We start from the raw sequence: 20,546 nt of genomic DNA on the forward strand, positions 1-20,546 counted from the left end.
ATTCATCAACTTTCTGGAAATATCACATAGCTATAGGACTTRTATGGTATTTGATTCTTCTCCAATACCACAGAGGCTTTAAGGCATCATGTTTCAACTGTCCAGCCCAGCTCTTTAAAATGTTCTTATGGATTTAAATGGCAACAGAACAATAATCCTAGAGAGCAGATGAGGAGGAAGGGGTTGGTAGGCTACTTAACACCATGTTGATCTCATGGGGTCTCTCGACTCCTTGCCATTCTTTGCCTTTCTTTCCATTTTCCACTTTTGATCTTTAGCACTGGAAATCTTTAAGGAACTAGTTTTGATATGTTTTAACAGAAAAATTATGTCTATTTAAAGCCTTGCCAGAGGAATCTTTTGTTCAGTTTTGTTTGCTCCCAGCTGCGCCTTTCTCATATTGGCAATGTTTAGCAAACACAGGCTGCTTGTTAGATAACTGTGACAAAGGTAAAAATAAAATTGAGCTCCTTGCTTACGCTGATAGAGAATCACAGGCCTTTCAATAACAACTTTCAACCTGGAGAGAGGATGGCAGAAGGGATGTGGAACAGAATCAGGACTGGTGCTTGCCCAGTTCTCAGAAAACATCAAATAGCCTATTAACACTAAACAAATAGGAAATGGGTTTACTTGTCTTCTCTGCTGGACTGTGGACCTTTTAAGCAAGTGAGTGGGGTGTTCTATTAGAAGCCAAGTGAAAGGATTTTTATGACATCTTTCAGAAACCACATTCCTGTGAAGAACCCAGAGCCAGCACAGCTCTGGATTAGRAAGAAGGGGAGCAATGGAGGAATGAATTAGAAAGCAAAGGAGCAAGAGAAAGCTAAAACAGTTGGAATAGAACATAGCTAAGGTGGTAAGGTCTGAGATGGAGCAGAGGTGAATTTCTGTCATTGAAACAGGAACTGGAAGCATTTGAAGAGATTAACTGAATATAATTCAGTGAATAACTGAAGATAAAGATTGGAAATGGGAATGATTGTCTGACAACTGATGGGTCCAGATTTACAATTGTGAATGGCTGCCTGATGTACTGCAGTGCTCTGTTTCAAGTTAGATGCTCTAATTAAGGAACAAAATTCACATGGCTGAGCAGGCAGTCAGATATCCACACACAGTTAGAGAGATGCTCTATCTGAACTGGGACCCACAACAGACAGCACATACAGGTCTGCAGCATAAGAAAAATGGAAAAAAAAAAAAAAAAAAAAAAAAAAAAAAAAAAAAAAAGGAAAAAACCTCCCTTTTCATAGCCTGGCACATACATGGTACTGATCCAGTGATGTGTTTCTGTGAAGCAGCGTTTTACAGGCTTCCATAATAAAGGATGGAAACAGAGAGATTTCATCCTAGGATGCATGCTCTATCTCAATTCATCTCCCAGGCTCCCTGAATCGTCACTACACAATAGCACAACTTCAACAGCAATCCGACAGTTTGTGTGTTTGTACTGGAAGTAGGAATACAAAGTCAAATTTCTAAGCCTAAGTGAACTTTGGGTCTTCATCTCCAGCATCCCAAACAGAGGATTTAACCAGCAGATGACTTGTTAGGGGGCTTGCAGCACCACTTCTTTATATTTACCTAAACTGCAACAATTGAACAGCTGAGTTCAAATKAATTACGYAGGGGGAGAGCAAATGCTACACTGTTCTCATTAGATCCAAGGGAGACAGTTTTCTAAATCCTAAATATCCATATAAAGGAACAAAAACAAGTTATTTTTTGACAATGTTCCTATGGCCTATGAGTAGGAGCATACTTWGAAGTATATAGAGAAGTTTTTGCTGGAAAACTTAGGCACCTAGAATATTAGTATCTAAGAAGCTAGTCTTAAGTTTTTTTAGCAACTGTGCACTCTGACACCATTGCAAAATTCCATTTTCTTGGATCTGGTCTATGACATGCTAGTGTGTTAGAGAGCACCTTGGAAAGTGGGTAAAATCCTCTTTAAATTTCTTCACAGCTGCAGAAAATAAAATATGGGTGACAGATATRCAATGAGAGAGGAAGCATTTTAGAGATCTTTCAATTTTCATTACCATGATGTGAAGGAGCAGAGGGCAGGTCCAGAAATGTCTATAAAGTTCATGCAATATTGAGCATGTGGAGTGCAAGAAACTAAGCAGTGATGGAATAATCACAGGATCAGAGTGCAGCTTTGGGACTGAGAAACTGAAGAGACTATGAGGAAGAATGAAAGTCTAAGAAGTTCAGAAAAGCAGCTGGAGGAATTAGAAAACTATAGAAGTCATGAAGCTGGTAATGAAATTCAGCCTAAAATCCTATCTGAGAGCAGTAATTCCCAAAATGAACCCAACAGCAGTATCAGTTTACTGCCCTGATAAATATCCTCTAAGTACATAATTTCTGACATAACTGAAGAAGTATGAAAGGCTGAGTACTTATAYCAAGATTGCTTTGCAGATGAATGAATCTCACAATATACTTTAATTCAGAGTGATTCTTTGAACTTCCCCTGGGATAAATCATCCAAAAAAAGGTGCCTCTTCTCTAACAAATTCTTCCTCAAAAAACCCCAAACTTGATTATTTCTTGATGGCACTAGTATGTAAGACTTAAACAAAAATTGTCCTTCAGCTGCCACAAAGGTGATCATGCTTTTAAATTTAAGCATTAATGTGAGGCCAAACAGCTGTACAGTGAAGGATCCTCAGCTCCCTCTAATGTTGCTCTGTAGTCATTTTATACCTATATATTTGCATCAAAGAGCAACTGAAAAAGCTTTGTAAACCTAATTAAAATATTATTGCTTCAGACTGATGGCAAATTTGGTTTCTGCAATGTCTTTAAAAGTGAGATATACATTAGGAGATTGCTCTTTTTYCATGTTTTTGTTGGTTCACATGGAGAATCAACTGGCACTTCCTGCAAATGAATGTGCAGACAAGTAGTAAATGATTGTTGGAGGTTTTTTTGGCTTAATTCAATCAAACTCTATTTGTCATCTGTTATGTAGGGAGCTAATAGTCACAGTAGTACRGTATAAGTATGACTTGGTATCATGAAATGGGAAACTTTTGAGCTTTCTACAAGTGACAATTGACCAGTTCAAATCTAAACTAGTTGGACATTCATGAGTTCTCAAAATGTGACAACTACATACTGATCACAATCTATTCATGCACTTTTAAAACTSTTTTTCCCCTCTCAGTAGCTTGGCCTGAGTCTGACTCTCCGAAGCAAAAAGAAAAGCTACAGTAATGTTAACTGTGAGTTTCAAATGATTGAAAGGAAGACAGAGAAAACTATTAGTGAAAAATGTTAGTAGTGAATTATAGCAAACATAAAAGTCCAGTTTTGGACGATTTATTGCTGTTGCTATTAAGTGGACTGGAAGGACTTGAGGGTTATGATATTTTCAGTCACCTCCTTATTTTTTGAAGTGGTTTAACCCTGAGATTATCTCTTGGTTAGAGCATGATGCTAAGCACACCAASGTTGAGGAGCTTAGGTCCTCATTCCCAGGACCATTCAGTTAAGAGCTGGACTTGATGATCCTTGTGGGTCCCTTTGAACTCAGAATATTCTATGTGAACAAATCCTGTAGCTGTGCCTTAATTATGAKGAATCACTTTTTTCCAGCAGAGGGAAGTATTGCCTAAGTATTCCCTTCATTTACAGCAAAATGGACATTTTTAATTTTCTGAGTGAAGGTCTTATGAAAAGTTTGGCAACAAATTAGTAACTGTGAGAAGTTTGTCAGTCAAACAAGTCAAAAAAGGAATCTGATCAACACACTGTGAAAATGAAGCAGCTGACAAAAAAAARCAAACCAAAATATGTCTACGAAAACCCATGCTGAAAGCACATAGGGCATGACTGCTGCAAGGAACATCCTGATCTTCAGAGCTTTTAATGTGAATCCTATGCTAAAGATATTTTGCCAAGATAGTCACAAAAACGTATGGTTATTGTCTGATGCAAACTTTGTAAAGCACAACGCAAATATTTCTTGATGTCATGAAGAAAATGTAAATCTTTTCTGATACAATATGCCTAACATGATGGTATGGTATTATCAGGGAAGAGACACAGGAAAATTAAAATGCTTAAACTGTTTATCTGAGGAAAACAAGGGGGGGGGGGAAAACAAACCCAAACAGACTTGAGTGCCTGATCCATGCCATTGTAAGCTATCTAAATTGGGATAATGATGTATTATATTCATCTTTTGCAGATGTTCGAGACAATTTAATCGACAGATCATTCATATGCTTCCTACTCCACTCATCACAGTCTGTAAATTACACACAAATTGGCTGCAGTTCAGTGGAGYCCACAACTCACCGTGGTGCTGCAGGTCTGAGCAGTGGGTGAGTGGGTCCCCATTTCGGATGTCTTGTCGTCTGGTGCGCCTGCAGAGATCACATTGGAAATCTGTTAGTGCCCTTYTCAGTGCTCAGCAGCAACAAATGGAGCAGATATACAATTACAGAGGTCACCTAAACAGCACTAGGAAGGAAATCACACTGTCACTACTACATTCTGTGCATTATCATTTTGCAGAATCAGGCTTTACTCTTACAGGCTCTTACTCTTCAGAAACTGGCAAATACATGCCTCTTGCACTAAGATACTAAATAAATAAATAAATAATATTAAATATTAATTATAAGTATTAAATAAATACCATGCAAAATCAACTATGAAGTTTATTTTAACTGTGTGGGCAATACTGGTCACGGATAAATTCATTACTTAATTCACAGATGCAGCGACTGCTGAAGGAATAAAATATATACCATAGAGTTTAACATGCATCAAAAGTACAAATTTGTGCGAGTACAGACTACTTTCATTATTGCAGTACATTTTAGATAGGTGAAAGGATGGGTGGCTTAGAATGTCTGCTGAAGTGCTATACTTTCTACAAAATCTAAATTAAAAAGTAGAGATCATTTCAGCCTCCATGGATTTCATCACAACATTGCTGATAAAACATTKTACAAAACTGTTGCAAATGATTTTGTCTTTAGAATAAACAAAATACAAATTTGAAAAGGAAGATTTTGAAATGTCATATATTCTATCTTTTGTAGCTCGAGTCAGAATTCTACCTTTGATTGCATGTCCTTTTAACATAGTATATTCTTCTCCCAGTTTGAATGCTACTGGCTCTTTTGAAAAGATTTAGCACATTGATCTGTGCTAAAAAAATGTTGTATTCCATAAAAGAGAGCTTTTAAATACAGTTTTGTTTTGCATGTGTTGTTCTCTCTTTGTCTGCTCCTAGTTTTATTTAAATAGCTGTGACACAAAATTCTTCTGAGCCAGAGAAAAGCATTTCATATGAAAAAGAAAGAAAAAAAAAGAACAAGGCAAACAAAGATGTGTTTCAAGTGTGAGCACTTTACTTTAGGAATCRGAGAAAGCCTGAGGGCTTGCAAAATTAGAGGAGAACAAAGAGGATTAGGCTGCTGAACAATGCTGCGATTTCAGATTATGGTATCCAGCAACGGATATGCAAAAGTCAAGTAGCCTTGTAAAAAGCCCTGTTGGTCACTCCCTTGTGACAACAGCCCACATTTTTAAAAGCCATTGTTCTGCAGCACAGACGATCCCTCTTCTCTCCACCAGCCCTATTTGCAGGCTCTAACAGCCCAGCATCAGCACATACCAAGAGTTCTCAGAGGCACAACTGCACAGCTGAGTCCTCTTGACTGAAAGATTTTAACCATATTTTTTCCTGCTGAAAGCTACTGAAATGTTAAACCTGAAATTACTTATGTAAAGTACAGCAAAAGCTTTCTTATAGATTTTTCTGAATAAAAACTTCTTTAAAATGATGAATTAGGACACCATAGCACACTTTAGCAGGAAGGAATCTTCTGCTGATTGATATATGATAAAAAATGTATGAATCGTAATTTCCAATACCTTCATATTACTCATCATCAGTGACAAAACTACACCCAAAAATTTTTCTACTCCCTAAAATTTTGAAACCTGTATTATAGGATATATATTTATAGGGTACAATTTATAGGAAGAAAGTCTGTATAAARACTCATATTATTGTCAATGGAGTTTGAATGAAATGTTTAGTTGGAATCTCAGGAAAATGTTGCACATATTACCATTGTATCAACATGATGATWTATGAAATATGAACCAGAACACATCTGCACAGGGTAAAGTGAAGTGGTCACACACTTGTAAAATACATAAAGAAAGAAAAGCAAATAAAATAATTGCTTATAACAGTTCACTTAAAAAAAAAAAAAAAAAAAAAAAAAAAAAAANCCTCAACTTTCCCAATATTTATGGAGCCTAAAATTACAAGAATTCATTATTAGGAAAATGTTGACATTTAAGCTGCTTCCAGCAATGCTGATTTTGTCACTGATGCATCCTGAGCTGCCTTGAGGCAGTGGGTACAGCAGGTACCAGGTGAACAGAGGATCCTCTCYCCCAGTCACACTGACCTCTACTCTGGTGCTGCTGCCAASGGAAAACTGGAGAGAAGTAGCAGAGCCAGCAGCCTTTTCTTACACATTTTTTGGATCCCAGCTTCCCAGGAGTCTTTTCCTTTCACAGTGGCCTCCAGAAGAGTAAATTCTGCACCCCAAAGTTTTCCTGTAGCTGTGTAACCCAGCTTGGCCCCAGTAACCCCCACCCTTTAATCCCTGTAAGAGGTCCCAGTCCTTTTAMCCCTGATGGCAAAGTGAGCTCAGTCTGCAGCAATAAGTTGGAGACAGAAGGAAAAGACAAAGAGCCCTATTTCTTCAATCGATGTAAGCAGAGGAATGACACGGTGATGAGCTCCACRGATCTTGAGATGGGCTGGGAGAAGGAATGGGTGCTACTGAATGCTGAGAAAGAATGAGGTTCAGGGATAAAGAGTAGTAGGAAAGTAGCAGAAAAGAGTGATTCAATGATTCCTGATCCTACYGTCTCCTTGAACTAAGAGGCAGTATTCAACCACACTGATTCCTAATCTGAAAACTTTAATTGATCACATCAATCTCTTAGACTCTCCTCGAAAACCTCACTGTTCCCCCTCCTTGCCTTCTTCTTCCAGAAAARCTGCCACGCTACCACCAAAAATAAGAATTTCGCCCATGTAGCTGAGAAAATTTGACTTCTTCTTTTGGGATGGGTTCAATTTCTACTTTTCAATTATTTTCTAAAGAATTTCACAAAAAGCTTGCTTCAGATTAACTCTGTTTCCTGATGCAAAAATAGAACCCGATGTTTCATGAGCAGCTTTTACTTTTGTCATCAGTATTTGTTTGGATATATTGTAATGCAAACCTTAAAATTTTAATCCCCTCCATCTGAAACATCTGTGACACTAACACAACTTCCCACCCTTCACCCTCAACAACCAATCTAAACCTGGAATTTGGAGTTCTGACATTCTCTACTATTTACTACAATTAATTTCATGTATATAAACCCTTCTGTATACAAACCCTTGGATCCTTGTTTCYTCATAAGTGCAAGATGTCTGGTATATTCAATTTAATGTGAGCACTTTTTAATAATTTTATTCAATTTATCAGGGGAATCTCAACAGCACACCAATGTCTGCTTCCATTTGAAAATGATTATSTATTCTGTTATTTCTAATTTCTCCTTTAGTAGGCAAGAGCTCTTCAGTAACTAGCTTGAACACTTCTAGMGAAAGAGTCTCAAAGAAAGAAGCAAAGAAAACATACTCAAAACCTTCAGATCAGGCAAGTAATCTCGTAAATTTTTTATAAAATTGATGTTTTTGAGTTGTGGAGTCAGCTTTCCACCAGCATTTGCACTGTAAAGCCTTTAGTATCAGTGCAGAGGGATTGTAAAACAGTGCTTGCTCTGATCTGGCAGAAYGACTTGGACACACATCAACACATACAGGTTATATTGTCAAATAATAACAATAATGTTATATATCACTAAAAAAGACAAGTTTCTATTGATGTCCAAATACTTTATAAATATTTATTTTGAATCAGAATTCATGAAAATGCAGGATAATTTCCCTGGTCAAGTAGTAATTTTATTTTGATTTCAAGCCCCTTTCTCATGTTAGATAAAAGGATTTTTTTTTTTTCTTTTTGCTGTTTAAGAAGAACTACAAAGGTAAGAGTTAATTTCAGAGACAACTCTTGTCTGAATGTTTTCTTACAGGAGCTTTCTAAGCCAGCCCAAGAAGTAGCAGTGGTCACTTTAAATCAACTAAGACTTCATTTTGCATATAGCTCCCACAATGATGTTTTCTTTGGAAGAGAAAGGGCTCCAGTCAACCATCCCASGAAAAATCTCCAAAGCCCTCTGGTCATATTGAGACCATCAGTTAAAACAAATAGCAAACCATGCAGACATGCAGAACTGTCCCTACCTCTTAGCAGTGGGGAAGTAACGTGAGCAGGATGAGCCATCCCAGGCACAGTAAGGGTCCCTYGCAAGGCAACACTCAGCACAAGCTTTCCCATACACATCACAGCGGTGCAAAGGAAGCTGTGAAACTCCAGTGGCTGAGCCAATGTAGAGCTGTTGCTGTTGTAAAAGTTAAAAAAAAAACAAAAACAAAACAGTTAAAATTAAAAAATAATTGTAMAAATATTGTAAATTACAATTTTCTTTTTCTAGGAAAGCATAAAAATGTTATGTAATAGTATGTTAGGACCACTTAAAATACAATAAAGGATCATGATCCTGATGTATGCTAAAGGAATGAGAACAGAATTGTCCCCAGGGTAAAAAAAAAACAAAATCAAATAGGAAAAGCTTTACTATGTCATGAAGCTCTCGGTGGCTTCCCTAAACAGTAAGAAAATTGAAGTATTCATCAATTTTTTCTTTTCTATTCAGATGCCTGCACTGGGAAAACACTACAGTCACTGACAGAACAAAATGGAGAACATGTTTYTGAATTTGAACAAAAAGAAAATCTTCAATGTAAATTTCCTAAGCATTACCTTGATTTATGTGTGTGATGGGGAAACCTGAARTAAATTATTTCAGACCAATGCTAARATATTTCAGTTTGAAATATTTCAGGCACAACAACACAACTTCTTTGTTTGTCTGATAATYCCAACATTTTGTACTCTTTTGTATAAGACACATGATTTAGTTGGAATATATCTTAAATGACGGGAGAGGTTTTATTTTATTTTGGATAAAAACCAGTGTTGAGTAGAAGATGCAGTTCAAATGCAGAAGTAAATAAAAAAAAACAACATGCATACAAAATGAAATACAGCCTTGMATGGCATCACAACAAAATATCTTGTCTCTCTCAATTTCCTCTGGTATCAAATTCATGTGGTCCACTAGGGAAGCTGGCCCCAGAGGGAWATGAGAAAACTGAACTTCTGATCCCATGTGAAAGTCCAAACAGAGATATTTCAGATTAGTAATAATTCACAAAGAAAACAAGTATGAGTGGGAYGCAAAACTAGGGGAACACTAAATAAACAGATACACAAAAATTCAAGGGCATAATCCTTCTGGTTTGGAAACACTGACACTTTGCTACCAAATCTTAAACCTCGTCACTCAGAACCCACAGTGGACTGATGAATACCTTTCTTGAAGGTCCCACTCCAAGCAGTTCCACCAAGAAAATACCAATATTTTTTGTTAATTTTTCTTTCTTGGAAAATATAAAGGTGGTGTAAAAAAAATAGGATTTCAGTAAACGTTATATGAATTCTTCATCTCCTGCATTGCAATGTCCTAGAGCTACCATTTTCAGGGAATTTGGGAATGGGAGATGCCTGAGGTCACCCACCTACCAGAAATAACAAGCACTGGATACCAGGACATAGCAACACCAAAAATACTCATAAAAGGTGTTGTGTTAACTTCTTTCAGAGACAGCAGCTTGGCAGTTTGCACAGACATATTAATTGTAACAGAAACATCCCATGCATTTATATAAACACCGGTATTTTCTCAAGGAAAATATGACAAGGAAAGCCCCCAAAGGAAAATTCACTGGCAAATTGAAAACTAAACTCTTTCTAAGCAGCTGCTTCCATCGATTACAGTTTCATAGCTGGGTTGTAAACCCACATTCTCCAGGCTAAAATCTCTGACCACACAGGGCTCCACACAAAGCCTGAACTGTACAAACCAGTCCCAGTCAGTGTTGKAGCCTTGAGAAGAGATGACAGGCAACAGACATGATGAGCTGCTTTTCTCTACCTTAATCAAGTTACCCACCTTTGGGGTACATCCTGCAGTACAAAGAGCAGCAATTCAAATCTTAGGTGACCTAAATGCTTCTCAAGGGATGCCTCTTCTCTTTACTGATTATGGAGGCAGCATAGGTCAAATTAGAGCTTCAGTTAAGTATCTTAAACGTCCAGATGGTATTGATCTGGGGCCTGTGTAATTGGGGCATTAATATCTGTATAAGCATGTAGGAACGTGTGGTGCAACTAATATAAAAATCAACCCAGAGAATGCACATGGGAAAATAAAGAATGGTGTAATGGTTTCCTATGTACCTCTGTAACCAATTTCATTTTGCAAAAATCCCTTCCCTGATTTCTAATAAATGTCTTTAGAATTAAAGAACAACCAGAAACATAAGAAAAAAAAAAAGTGAGGCCAAAATAAGGTTACTTAAAAACTATATTCCTTATAGGTAAGTTCATAGTTCAGTCAGTGAACTGCAGCATGTGTTTCAGGTGCTGCACAGCCTGAAGGCTGAAGTGCTGTTTGCTGCTCTTCTGATCATGGTTTTAGACTCCAGCTGGTGATCATTATTCTGAACASTAATAATACAAAAATCCAGGCAGGATGAAATTCAGAAAATAGAAATAGAATTATTTGCATCGATGGTCTGACCTCACTTTGCCATACCCCAGTCAAACTGYCTTTTGGGTAGAGTCTCTCCCATTGTTAATTAAATGAATGAGATGATTATCAGATCAAATCAAAGAGGGGGAAAAAAAGCTGTCCTCTAAAACTTCTTGCAGAAGTATTAGAACTCAAGGRAAACTGAAGAGACTAATATTTTAAGTGATCCCATGATTTCTCTTTGCCCCACAGTGCTGCCCAAAAAGCAAAGAGGTGACAGAATGGGGAAAATGTAATGCTTAAGAGGAAGAACTTAAACAGAATTTTAAAAGGAACCTTAGGGAGCATGAGATTCAAATACCATTTGGTTCAATTTAATGTCTTGAAATGTAATGCAGAACAGTTCAACATGTTATTTAAGTGATATATTCATTTTAAAACAGTCCTTTTTATTTGCTCGCTATGGACAGAAAAGTTGATCTCTGAATAAAATTCAGTACTTGGTGAAATACTCTATAAACATAGGCACAAAAGTATTTCTGAAGGTCTCTGCCTTGSCTTATTTGAAAATCTTACACAAGAGAAACAAAGGTCTTTGTAGCAGTTCACCAGACAAGGGTTTTGCCTGTACCAGCTAAGGATCTCCTCATCTTTTTCCCATTTCACCAATGGCTTTTTGAAGGAGCATCACAAACCCGACCCTGAGACAAAGATGAGAGGTTGCTCTTTAAAAAGCCACCTTGGATTGAGACCCAGGCTGGACTTTGGGGCCTGCTCCCACACTTTTAAGTCACAGGAAAAGAGATGGAGCTTCACCTGAGGGCTCAATGCCTCTCGCACAGAACCGCAAGCTCAGGCAGCCGCAGGTGTTGCAGTGGCTCAAGGGTGCTCTGAAGGTTTGTGTCTATTGCTAACAAAGCATAAACTGTTTAAGTGGTAAGGTTACACAAGCCTAKGGCTCTGAACACAATCAGGAGGAATGTGTAAGAATATAGACATAGTTCCTGTGAGTTAAAGACAGCAGAGTGGAGAAAGGACGTATTAAGGCATTGTCTTGCACATAAAAGCTAAATTTCCTTACTCAAAGCCACTCTTGCTCAAGGGCCAAATGTATACTCAGAGAAAGAGAGAGAGAGAGACAGGAGCTTTAGAGCTTTATATAATTTAAAACTTAAGYTGAGTTCCGCTCCTGGAGAATTTGTAGATTTTGGTCTTTAGGAAGAGTAATTTGTAACATAACATATTGGCATGATGGCAAAAGAGGTAGCTTTGAACAACCAGAGCAGTAAAACATTTAGGAATAAGGAGAACTCCCTGTACCATGTTTTTATAATTGGATGAAAGATTTGTTAGTGAAAAAACAAAATGAAGTGATTATTTTTAAGGCATTCAATAGAACATGCTGGTTTTACTATTTACATTTCATGCTCTGGCTTTCCACAATGCATAGAATTATCGTGCTGTTTATATGAAAACCACCCTGCTTATCAGAACACAATGAGTAAAGTGTTTGAGCTATAGAACTACAGTATTTTTAAATCATAAATGTAAAATGGAAACATGTTGCCATATACTTATTTCATACATACTGCCAAAAGCTTGTCATAGTGTATCATGATTCTGTCATTTTTAGCCTGAGGCTGGTTGATTTTTCATGAGTTTTACTCTGCCTGAATAACTTGYGGTTTATGCTCTTTTTTAGCTTTAGACAATTTTAGCAGTGTAAATTTGTTTTCAGAAAACTCAGGGAAAATTGTAATCTCTCCYGAATAACTAAAGACGCTTTGGAAAAAAAGGCTGTATGAAAATGCATGGTCAATTTTCAAATATGATTGGCTGCTTTAAGGGAATATACTTATAAAAATAATCCAAAGCAGAGCATTTTGCTATGATTTGAACATATATAGCTTGACAGGTCTGTTTTTAAATATGCCAATAGGTATTCAACAGTACCTTATTCTTTGTCCTGCCATTTTTGCTGGTTTAGGTGGTAAACTATGTAAGAACAATGTCACCCCCAAACATTTCTGTCAAATACATGAATGCTTTCAGACAACTTTCCTAAAGACAGTGAATTTAGAGCTAAATATGCAGCATTTCAAATATCATATTGGGCTCTGTCCATGAATTTAACTTCTGTTTAATAATGTACAGAGTGAGGTAGATGAATTAATTAAATTTTACTTATAACTTGCACMATTTTTAGTGCACCTAGTCCTGGAGATAATACCAAATCTCCTTTTTCCTGAAAATGACATTAACAAAAACAAGTTCCTTATATTTTCCAAATTAGCCACCAGATCAGCACATATATGAAAAAGAAAAAAAACAAAATGTTAAATTTGACACTAAATTTTATGTCTCAGACTCCTAAGACAGGAAATGACAGTGGCTGGGATCCATCCACCTAATTCCAGGCAAAACTGGAAGATAGGCCCTTAATACCCGCTTCATTCCTGGACTGCAAACCAATGCTCTTCACACAACCACATAATTCATCAACTGCTTAACAAATCTGCTTAGAAGTGCAGGAATCACCTTTACTGTAACTCAGACAAAACTCTACCTCTATCCATCAAGAAGTTCTTTTTAGTTATGGTCTGGTTTTGTAATACAGATCTTTTCTATAAGCAGTTAGCTATTAGTGTACTCAACAGAAAGTAGGAAATATAAATTCTGGAGTCTGGAACCCTTATCCCAACCACATCACTGAACCAAAAAGCCATGGAAACTTTGGACTGCATCACATCTGTTGATCTTTTGCTAAAGCTGAATGACGCACATCCRGGAGTGCAATGGGCATAGCACAGAAAGACAGGAGAATGTCTCATTTCCATCCTTTGCTTCMACCATCTGCATTTTGCTCCAGACTATTCCTTCAAGACTGGAACCAGCCCCATTAAAGAAAGGGACTCAGTTTGGTAACTCCTTTTGAAGATCTCACTGTCATGAAACCATTCTACAATGCAGATTTTTAATTTTTATTTTCTAGAGAGCCACCAGACAGCTGGTTAGTTTGTGTTTAGTTTCCACCTTACCRGTAAGTAACACAAAGTAGGCTTTTCCTTTCTCTGTTGCACGTCACATTTTCCTGAGAAACTACTGCTGTTTATGTAAAGGGATGGGATGCTGCTGCTGCAATTAATATGTCTCTGCTGACTGCCAAGTTACTGTCTCTAGAAGACAGAGACCAATAAATATTTGAAAGTGATTTAACATTTGTGCACATAGTACCTGCTTTGTGGAAATCTTCATCGCTGAAATAACAGTGGGTTCCTGGGGAAAAATAGAGTTAAAATATAAAATGAACTATAAACATAACTGTTCTATTACAATGCTATTTGCACAGTGTAAAAACCCTGAAATTAAACTAGACACTCCCTAGTAATTGCCCTTTTTGTTGTCTTTTGCAGTGGAATAATTTCTTAGCTGTAAATGAATTAGAATGCATACACATAGCTGGGTGCTCTGTTRATTGTAGATATTTCATTTTCCACTATTAATGCCATTTAATTGTGATCACTTTGTCACTAGTTTCACATCTTGAAATTACTTTCTACACTTAATACCAAAATTACATTTAAGGAATCTCCCAGGTAATATGAAAATAATAATGGCTATATGAAAATTCATAGATTATTAAAGGTAATAACTGAAGTAAGCAACCCATTTAAAGTATATCAAGGTGAAAACTTGAAATTTTATTCACAAGAATAAGTCTTAATCCAAAATACAATTTTTTAGCTGCACCACACTATTCACCTACAAAGAAGTTACATGCATTTTTGGAACATGCAACCAAAAATGAGAAAGAGCTGCTTTGCACTCTGGAATATCCATTATTTAATCAACTGTTACAACTTTTTGGTCCAGCTTCTTGGATATATTTTAATTTTAAAATTGGCATAATAAAAACTGTGCAAGTCAATTCTCTATGAACTTTATTCCACTTTAAATTCTGCCCTTGATCCCACACATCATACTTTTGGTCATGTACATTAATAAAGTTCTTATTAAGCTTTTACACTTGTATAGTTTTCAACTTGCTTATCCTGAGACAATTTGATAGGGGTCAATGGATGGTAAGCATGTGGACTTGCCTTTATAGAGGGGTTAGCAGACCTTATATTAGAAAGCATCTATTAAATGTAACATCTGAATGAAAATTGAACTCATTAGTTTGTTTGCTCAGCTGTTCAGAGAAATATTRCACAAATGGGGTTTAAAGAGGCATTTGTTATCAATGTAACAGATATGAAAGACTTTCAGCTTAGTGGAATTATAAATGAAAAGCATTGTACTCAGCAYATTGCAGCTTAAGAATCAAAATACATTGTTCATGGTGTATGTACACTATTTTCAACTAAAGAGAACTTACATTTGGATGARGTRCATGTAAAATCTGTYGGRAATTCCCTACTGAAAGATTCAGATYTTATGCATACAAATACTGCTTATTCCACTGAAGTTCATTAATGCCCTCTTWAAGGCTTAAATACATGCCTAAAGAGATAAATGAGCTTTCAAGTAAATAACACCAAAACACTTTCATGCAATGAAGAAATACACTTGTAAAGTGAATTTATCCTTAACTATTCTACTTCTGTAAAGCMTTTCTGAAATAAAATTAATTCCATTTGTTTTTCTTCTTTTGCTTTTATATTTTTCAGATCTCCTTTACCTTGGCATGACAAGAGGCTCCGGGAGCATGCCAGCAGCATCTTCACACTGTCACATCAACCTCGTGCTCCCAGCCAGGTACCAACCCCCCAACAGCCTGAGATGGGGAAATGGTGCCATGAAACAGCACTGACAGAAGGAATAATGTGGGGAATGTAGATGATTCGTTGTTGTGTACAAAACATAAGACATCCCTGGGTTCTGTCTGGGAAGTGTTTGAAAGGTTTACTCAGCCTTGCCTTGCCTATAAGATGCTGTGTTTTTTAGGTGGCTAAATAGGAAAAATGGAAGAGATTGATTCCACCAAAAAGTACTAAAGTTAGGCAGTGTTTACAGTTCCTTGTGTTGAACCATGAAAAGGAGACCCTAAAGYGACCTCTGAAAACATAAATACTTTGTTCCTCAGACTAGTAAACCTAAAAAATCTGTGCAGATCACTGTTTTACCCAAAGTATCTTCCTAGTTACAATGTGCTGATAGTCTGAATAGTATTAAGAGCTGATGCAATTATAAATTCATGTATTGCATATCTCTGTGGGAGAAAACAAACAGGCATTGTTCCCAGACTTGCTCAGGTAGATATTTAACTCCAGCATGCAACAGCTCTAAGATTCAGAAATACTAATTTACTCTTTAAACCACCGAACAAGAGCCCAGAATGCCATTTCTTTTATCATTAACTGAAAGTTTCAAGGTTTATTTTGACTAGTGTCTGGGTCTCTCAATGACAAGCTAATTAGAGGGGCATGCCAGGCTATTCCTTGGCTAGACTACAAGAAGTTGAGTTTGCAGCTGTCCACAGAGAAATCTACAACCTGACACTTGAAATTTAGCCCCACTTACCCGAAAGACTGTCATTTCTTCCAGCAAGACTTCCTCTAATTCGTGCCAAGTCTCCTTAGGAATTGAAACCACTTTAAGAACTGTTCCAACATCTATAAAGGGGAAGAAAAAAAACAACAGTTTTCAGGTGATTAGGATGAATACTTCAGTTTTGTAGCAGCCAGAATTTCTTGTAGCRTATAATTATTTCACATATAAAGACTATGAAACTACATATCTCTCAGCACTCATTCAAAACARCTGCTATTTAAAATAACCTCAGAAAATACTAAATTTCAGTAGGACATTAAAATGCAACAAAGAAAATCCATGCTATTATAGTTATTAAAGAATAGACAGGACTGAAAYACTATTTAAGTGACAGTATAAAACGACAAATTTATAACTGAGGAAGGAAATGCACTAAATTTACCCAGGTCTGTTTTATTATCCATTTTGAATATGATGTTTGTCTTTCTTAAAATGCATGTGAAGATACTGCAGCATGGATATAAAACCATCTGCACAAATGTTGTTAGACRGATGAAGCTGTTAGATCTCCTGAGCACATGCAATCTTCCCTGTGTCAAACAAAGTACCTAAGATATATAAGCCCCTTAAGGCATCTATATTTCTCTGTGTGTATGATACAGATCTTCACTGAGGGGTAAAAAGCATAAAATTTGTGCCTTTGTTTAGAAATAGGTGTGTGCCAGCATTTTTGTCTTATATCAATTTACATTTTTGGCGTTTTGCAACTGGCTTTAGCATGAACAGGGCCAGCACTTGAAACTCCAGAGCCACAGTTTTGTGAGCGTGGTTCAGACTAAAGATCATCTCTGTCACTCAGCTTCTGCATCTGTGATTTATTCCTTTGTTTCTATGAACACAATTTCCAGGAAACAACAAAAACACAAAGAAGCATTTCTAGGCTGGCACACATCACTGCAGACTCTCTGAAATGGAAACAATCTGTATGCGACTTTTCTCTTTAACCAGCCAAGTGTAGTGCCATGTAAATGTATCACAGGTGGAATAACTACGTCCCTGGGGAACCTTCATGTTGCACATCCTACAGCAGTAATGGTTTAGGAAAATACAAGGCATTTTAAGTGGATAAAATTCTCAAAGAACTATAAACATCAACATCCTTAAAACAAGAATTTAACTATCAATTACACAAAATCAAATATATATGCATTCTATAAGTAGATCTAATTTGTGTGTGTTAGTTGAAACCTCTGAACAAAAAGATGACAACTCTCTGCTTCTATATTTCAAGTACACGTAAAAATGAAACAAAGAGATCACATGCATTGAAAAATTTTTATGGGGTTACTAACTTAAAAATTATTGATTTAATTTAAAAATTCTGGTCCTTAACTCCTTTACATGAATTTGTATTTATATATGCTGGAAAACCTGGAATATCCTGTAGAACTGAGATTTCTCATTTTTCCATCTGCTTCACTTTAAGCAGATGTTGCTTTCTAAATATATATTTTTGAAAGTTCAGAAAGAGGCAGTTTCTTTCCCCCAGAATATGTACATCACCGTTTTCTTTTATTAGTCACAAATTTACAGATTCTTTTTTAAAAAGAAAAAAATAAGTTATTTTTTTAAAGCAACTTTTTTTTTTTTTTTTTAATTAAGGCATTTACATGTACAAATGAAGCTAGCAAACTACACTAGATAAGTGGGTGTGGAGTGGTTACTGCTTTTAATTGATATATTTAATTCTAGAAATATTAAGAACGGTATAGAACAAAAGCAATATAAACTTTAAAAGAATAAAAAACCCCCACGTTTCTACAACAGAATGATCCAGAGCAACCAACAATTTAACAGTAGTTACATTTGTAATTTCATTGATGAGTAAATTTCCTTAATTACCCTGATAATTTGATGACTGTGGTTTTGAGGAAAATACATTTTACAGGTGAAAAACAGGGAACTCTGATCTAATAAATATAACACTGCAGCAAAATGTCACAGCTCAGTTCTGTGTTGGACTAGGACTGTCCACGGTCACAATCCATCAAATGCCATATTCCAGAAATAAAGGGAGAWTTTTCATAAAACAGACTGAGCGGGCACTGAGCAGACACAAGTTTCCCATAATGTTGTTTCAACARAAGGTCAGACTTTTAAGTGGCTCCTGCAACAATTACAGTTGCCTGATCTCAAGAAAGCCTCTGAGGTCAAAGATACACTGAGTTAATCACTGCAGAGACTCTGGTCAGGCCACAGGTACCAAAAAGGGCTTTATCTGAGTTCTAGATCAAGTTTTACAGAGTAGTATTTCAAACAATTTCACACAAACGGAATCAGGCGTCTCCTTTAGGATCAATAGGCTCTGCTTAGTAAGATAAGATTACTGTTATTAATTTGCTTTACTGACAGAGGTACTTTAACTGTGCCAAAGGATCCCAAGCATTAGACAYTCAGGATATGCATTAAGAGAGTATCTTAAATCCTGTTTTCTTCTGATTACTTTCAAGCATGCCGATAGGATTTTATTTTCATTGTGAAACACACTGGTACAATCACAGTGGGAAAGAAACTGCTCAGCYCAAGATTTCACCCACAGGAAAGGAAAATGTGACCACACTGGGTGGCTATTAATTATGTTGTGTTCAATTATCATCAGTTATTCAATGAAAAGGAAAAATAAAAGTATTTCTTCAACACACTGAAGTTCAGCAGCACATGGGAATAATGCGGATTGCTCCAACAGCAATGGGAAAATACAGAGAAATATATCTAATCTGATGGGACAGACCTGCTAAGAAAAACTCAGTCATACCCCAGAGAGCATAATTCTGGCTTTGCCATAGGTTCAGATCACCAAGTGGGAAAATGGACTGTGACTAGAGTCCCTAATCTGCTCCCCAGTTAGTTCTTTGCTTGGGAAGAAGTAACGAGTGCTGATTGTGTATCTGTTTATGATTCCTCTGACTTTGAGCAGCTGGCTCAGGGAGCTCTCTGGCAGAAGGCAGGCAGGGCCTCRGTTCTGCCTCTTTACCATTCCCTCCACTTGGAAGATGCCCTTTCCTCATCCTGAAAACCACAATCAGAACAGTGAGCTGAGAGGAGCATGGAGCATCTTTTGTGCTCCAGCTCCAAGCATGGCTGWTGTAATGCCTAATGTTCTTGTCCCATGARGGTATKAAMTCCTGCTGGGRAAAAAAAAAATRGTTTCTATGGATAAAAGTAGTATTTAGAAAAATAATAACAATTCTGCACTTACAAAGATGGGGTTTTGGTGCTGAAATATCTTTTTGCAAGTGCAATCAATAATGTTTCAACACTTCTCTTATAGTTTGTGGGCATGGCTATCACCAGAAGTGGATGGAATCCCGAGCATTTACCACAATCCTGAATATTAGCAGTTTAGGAAAACCCTAAACTCCTAATTCAGAGGTAAAAAAATTATTGCTAAGGTCCTTTCAGAAGGAGATCTTGACTGATTTACATAAGAACTGCTATAGATAATGATAATTAGAGAACCAGTATATGCAATKGTGACTATCTGAAACTGTAGCTCAGGTTTAAGTAAATCTTCCTGCACTGTCTGAAACAGACAGGAACTTCTGTCTTAATTTTCATCTTACTCCAAAAGAAGTCTTGAAGAAAGAACAGTGAACCTCTGGAAGAACWTTTGCTTTCCCTTGTAGAAACCAATGAATTTTTAATAGCTCAAAGGCCAAGATTTGGATCTCTTGTGCTCAAGAAATAGACTTAAATAAGCTCCTTATGTTTGTTCAGCATCATACTCTGTATGTCATTAATTTGTTTTTTTTCTGGGCTGAATYGGGTCATAGAAGAGTTGTTGAAAGGCACCAAACAGTGAATTGTAGAAGGCATTGAAGTCTCTAATGTGTGATGGAAAAGATATATGTTGTGTAAAATCATATGAAAATACTTTTCAATGTTTTATGCAAGAACATACTGTAGCACTGGTGTCTAATAACTCAGTTCACAGCTTTAAAGTGCTGGAACCCTTCCTGCAGAGCTGCATTTTCTGYAGTAAATGTTCTGAATTGTTAGACTTGCACTTTGTTTGGTACACAAAGCTTCACCAAGTCTCAGTTTACTCATAATACATTTCAGGCATCAACATGAAAGAGATCTAACATTTATTGCTCTGGAAGTCTGACCCCATGTCTAGGGTACCAGAACTGTATTTAAAGCAGGTAAAGAATTGGACAGACAGGCAGGTATTTTTTTGGTCCAAAGCTGAAATAAGCAGTAGGGTTTTGGTTTGATTTGCT

At 36.7% G+C, this 20,546-nt stretch overlaps 1 protein-coding gene across 2 annotated transcripts in view; it reads right to left on the reverse strand.

The window, feature by feature from the left end:
* SEMA3A (semaphorin 3A) overlaps positions 1 to 20,546 on the reverse strand; it is a 245,729-nt gene that overhangs the window by 6,724 nt on the left and 218,459 nt on the right. For both annotated transcript variants that reach the window (XM_057366415.1, XM_057366417.1), the window contains 4 exons: positions 16,294 to 16,385; positions 14,005 to 14,046; positions 8,357 to 8,514; positions 4,315 to 4,382 (listed from right to left, as the gene is read on the reverse strand). In XM_057366415.1, the coding sequence (XP_057222398.1) occupies positions 4,315 to 4,382; positions 8,357 to 8,514; positions 14,005 to 14,046; positions 16,294 to 16,385 (360 nt within the window). The remainder of the gene's footprint in view (positions 1 to 4,314; positions 4,383 to 8,356; positions 8,515 to 14,004; positions 14,047 to 16,293; positions 16,386 to 20,546) is intronic.

The sequence above is a fragment of the Malurus melanocephalus genome, unplaced genomic scaffold (genome assembly GCF_030028575.1).
Source record: "Malurus melanocephalus ecotype Western Australia unplaced genomic scaffold, MMel_1.1 scaffold_65, whole genome shotgun sequence".
NCBI classification, from domain to species: domain Eukaryota; kingdom Metazoa; phylum Chordata; class Aves; order Passeriformes; family Maluridae; genus Malurus; species Malurus melanocephalus.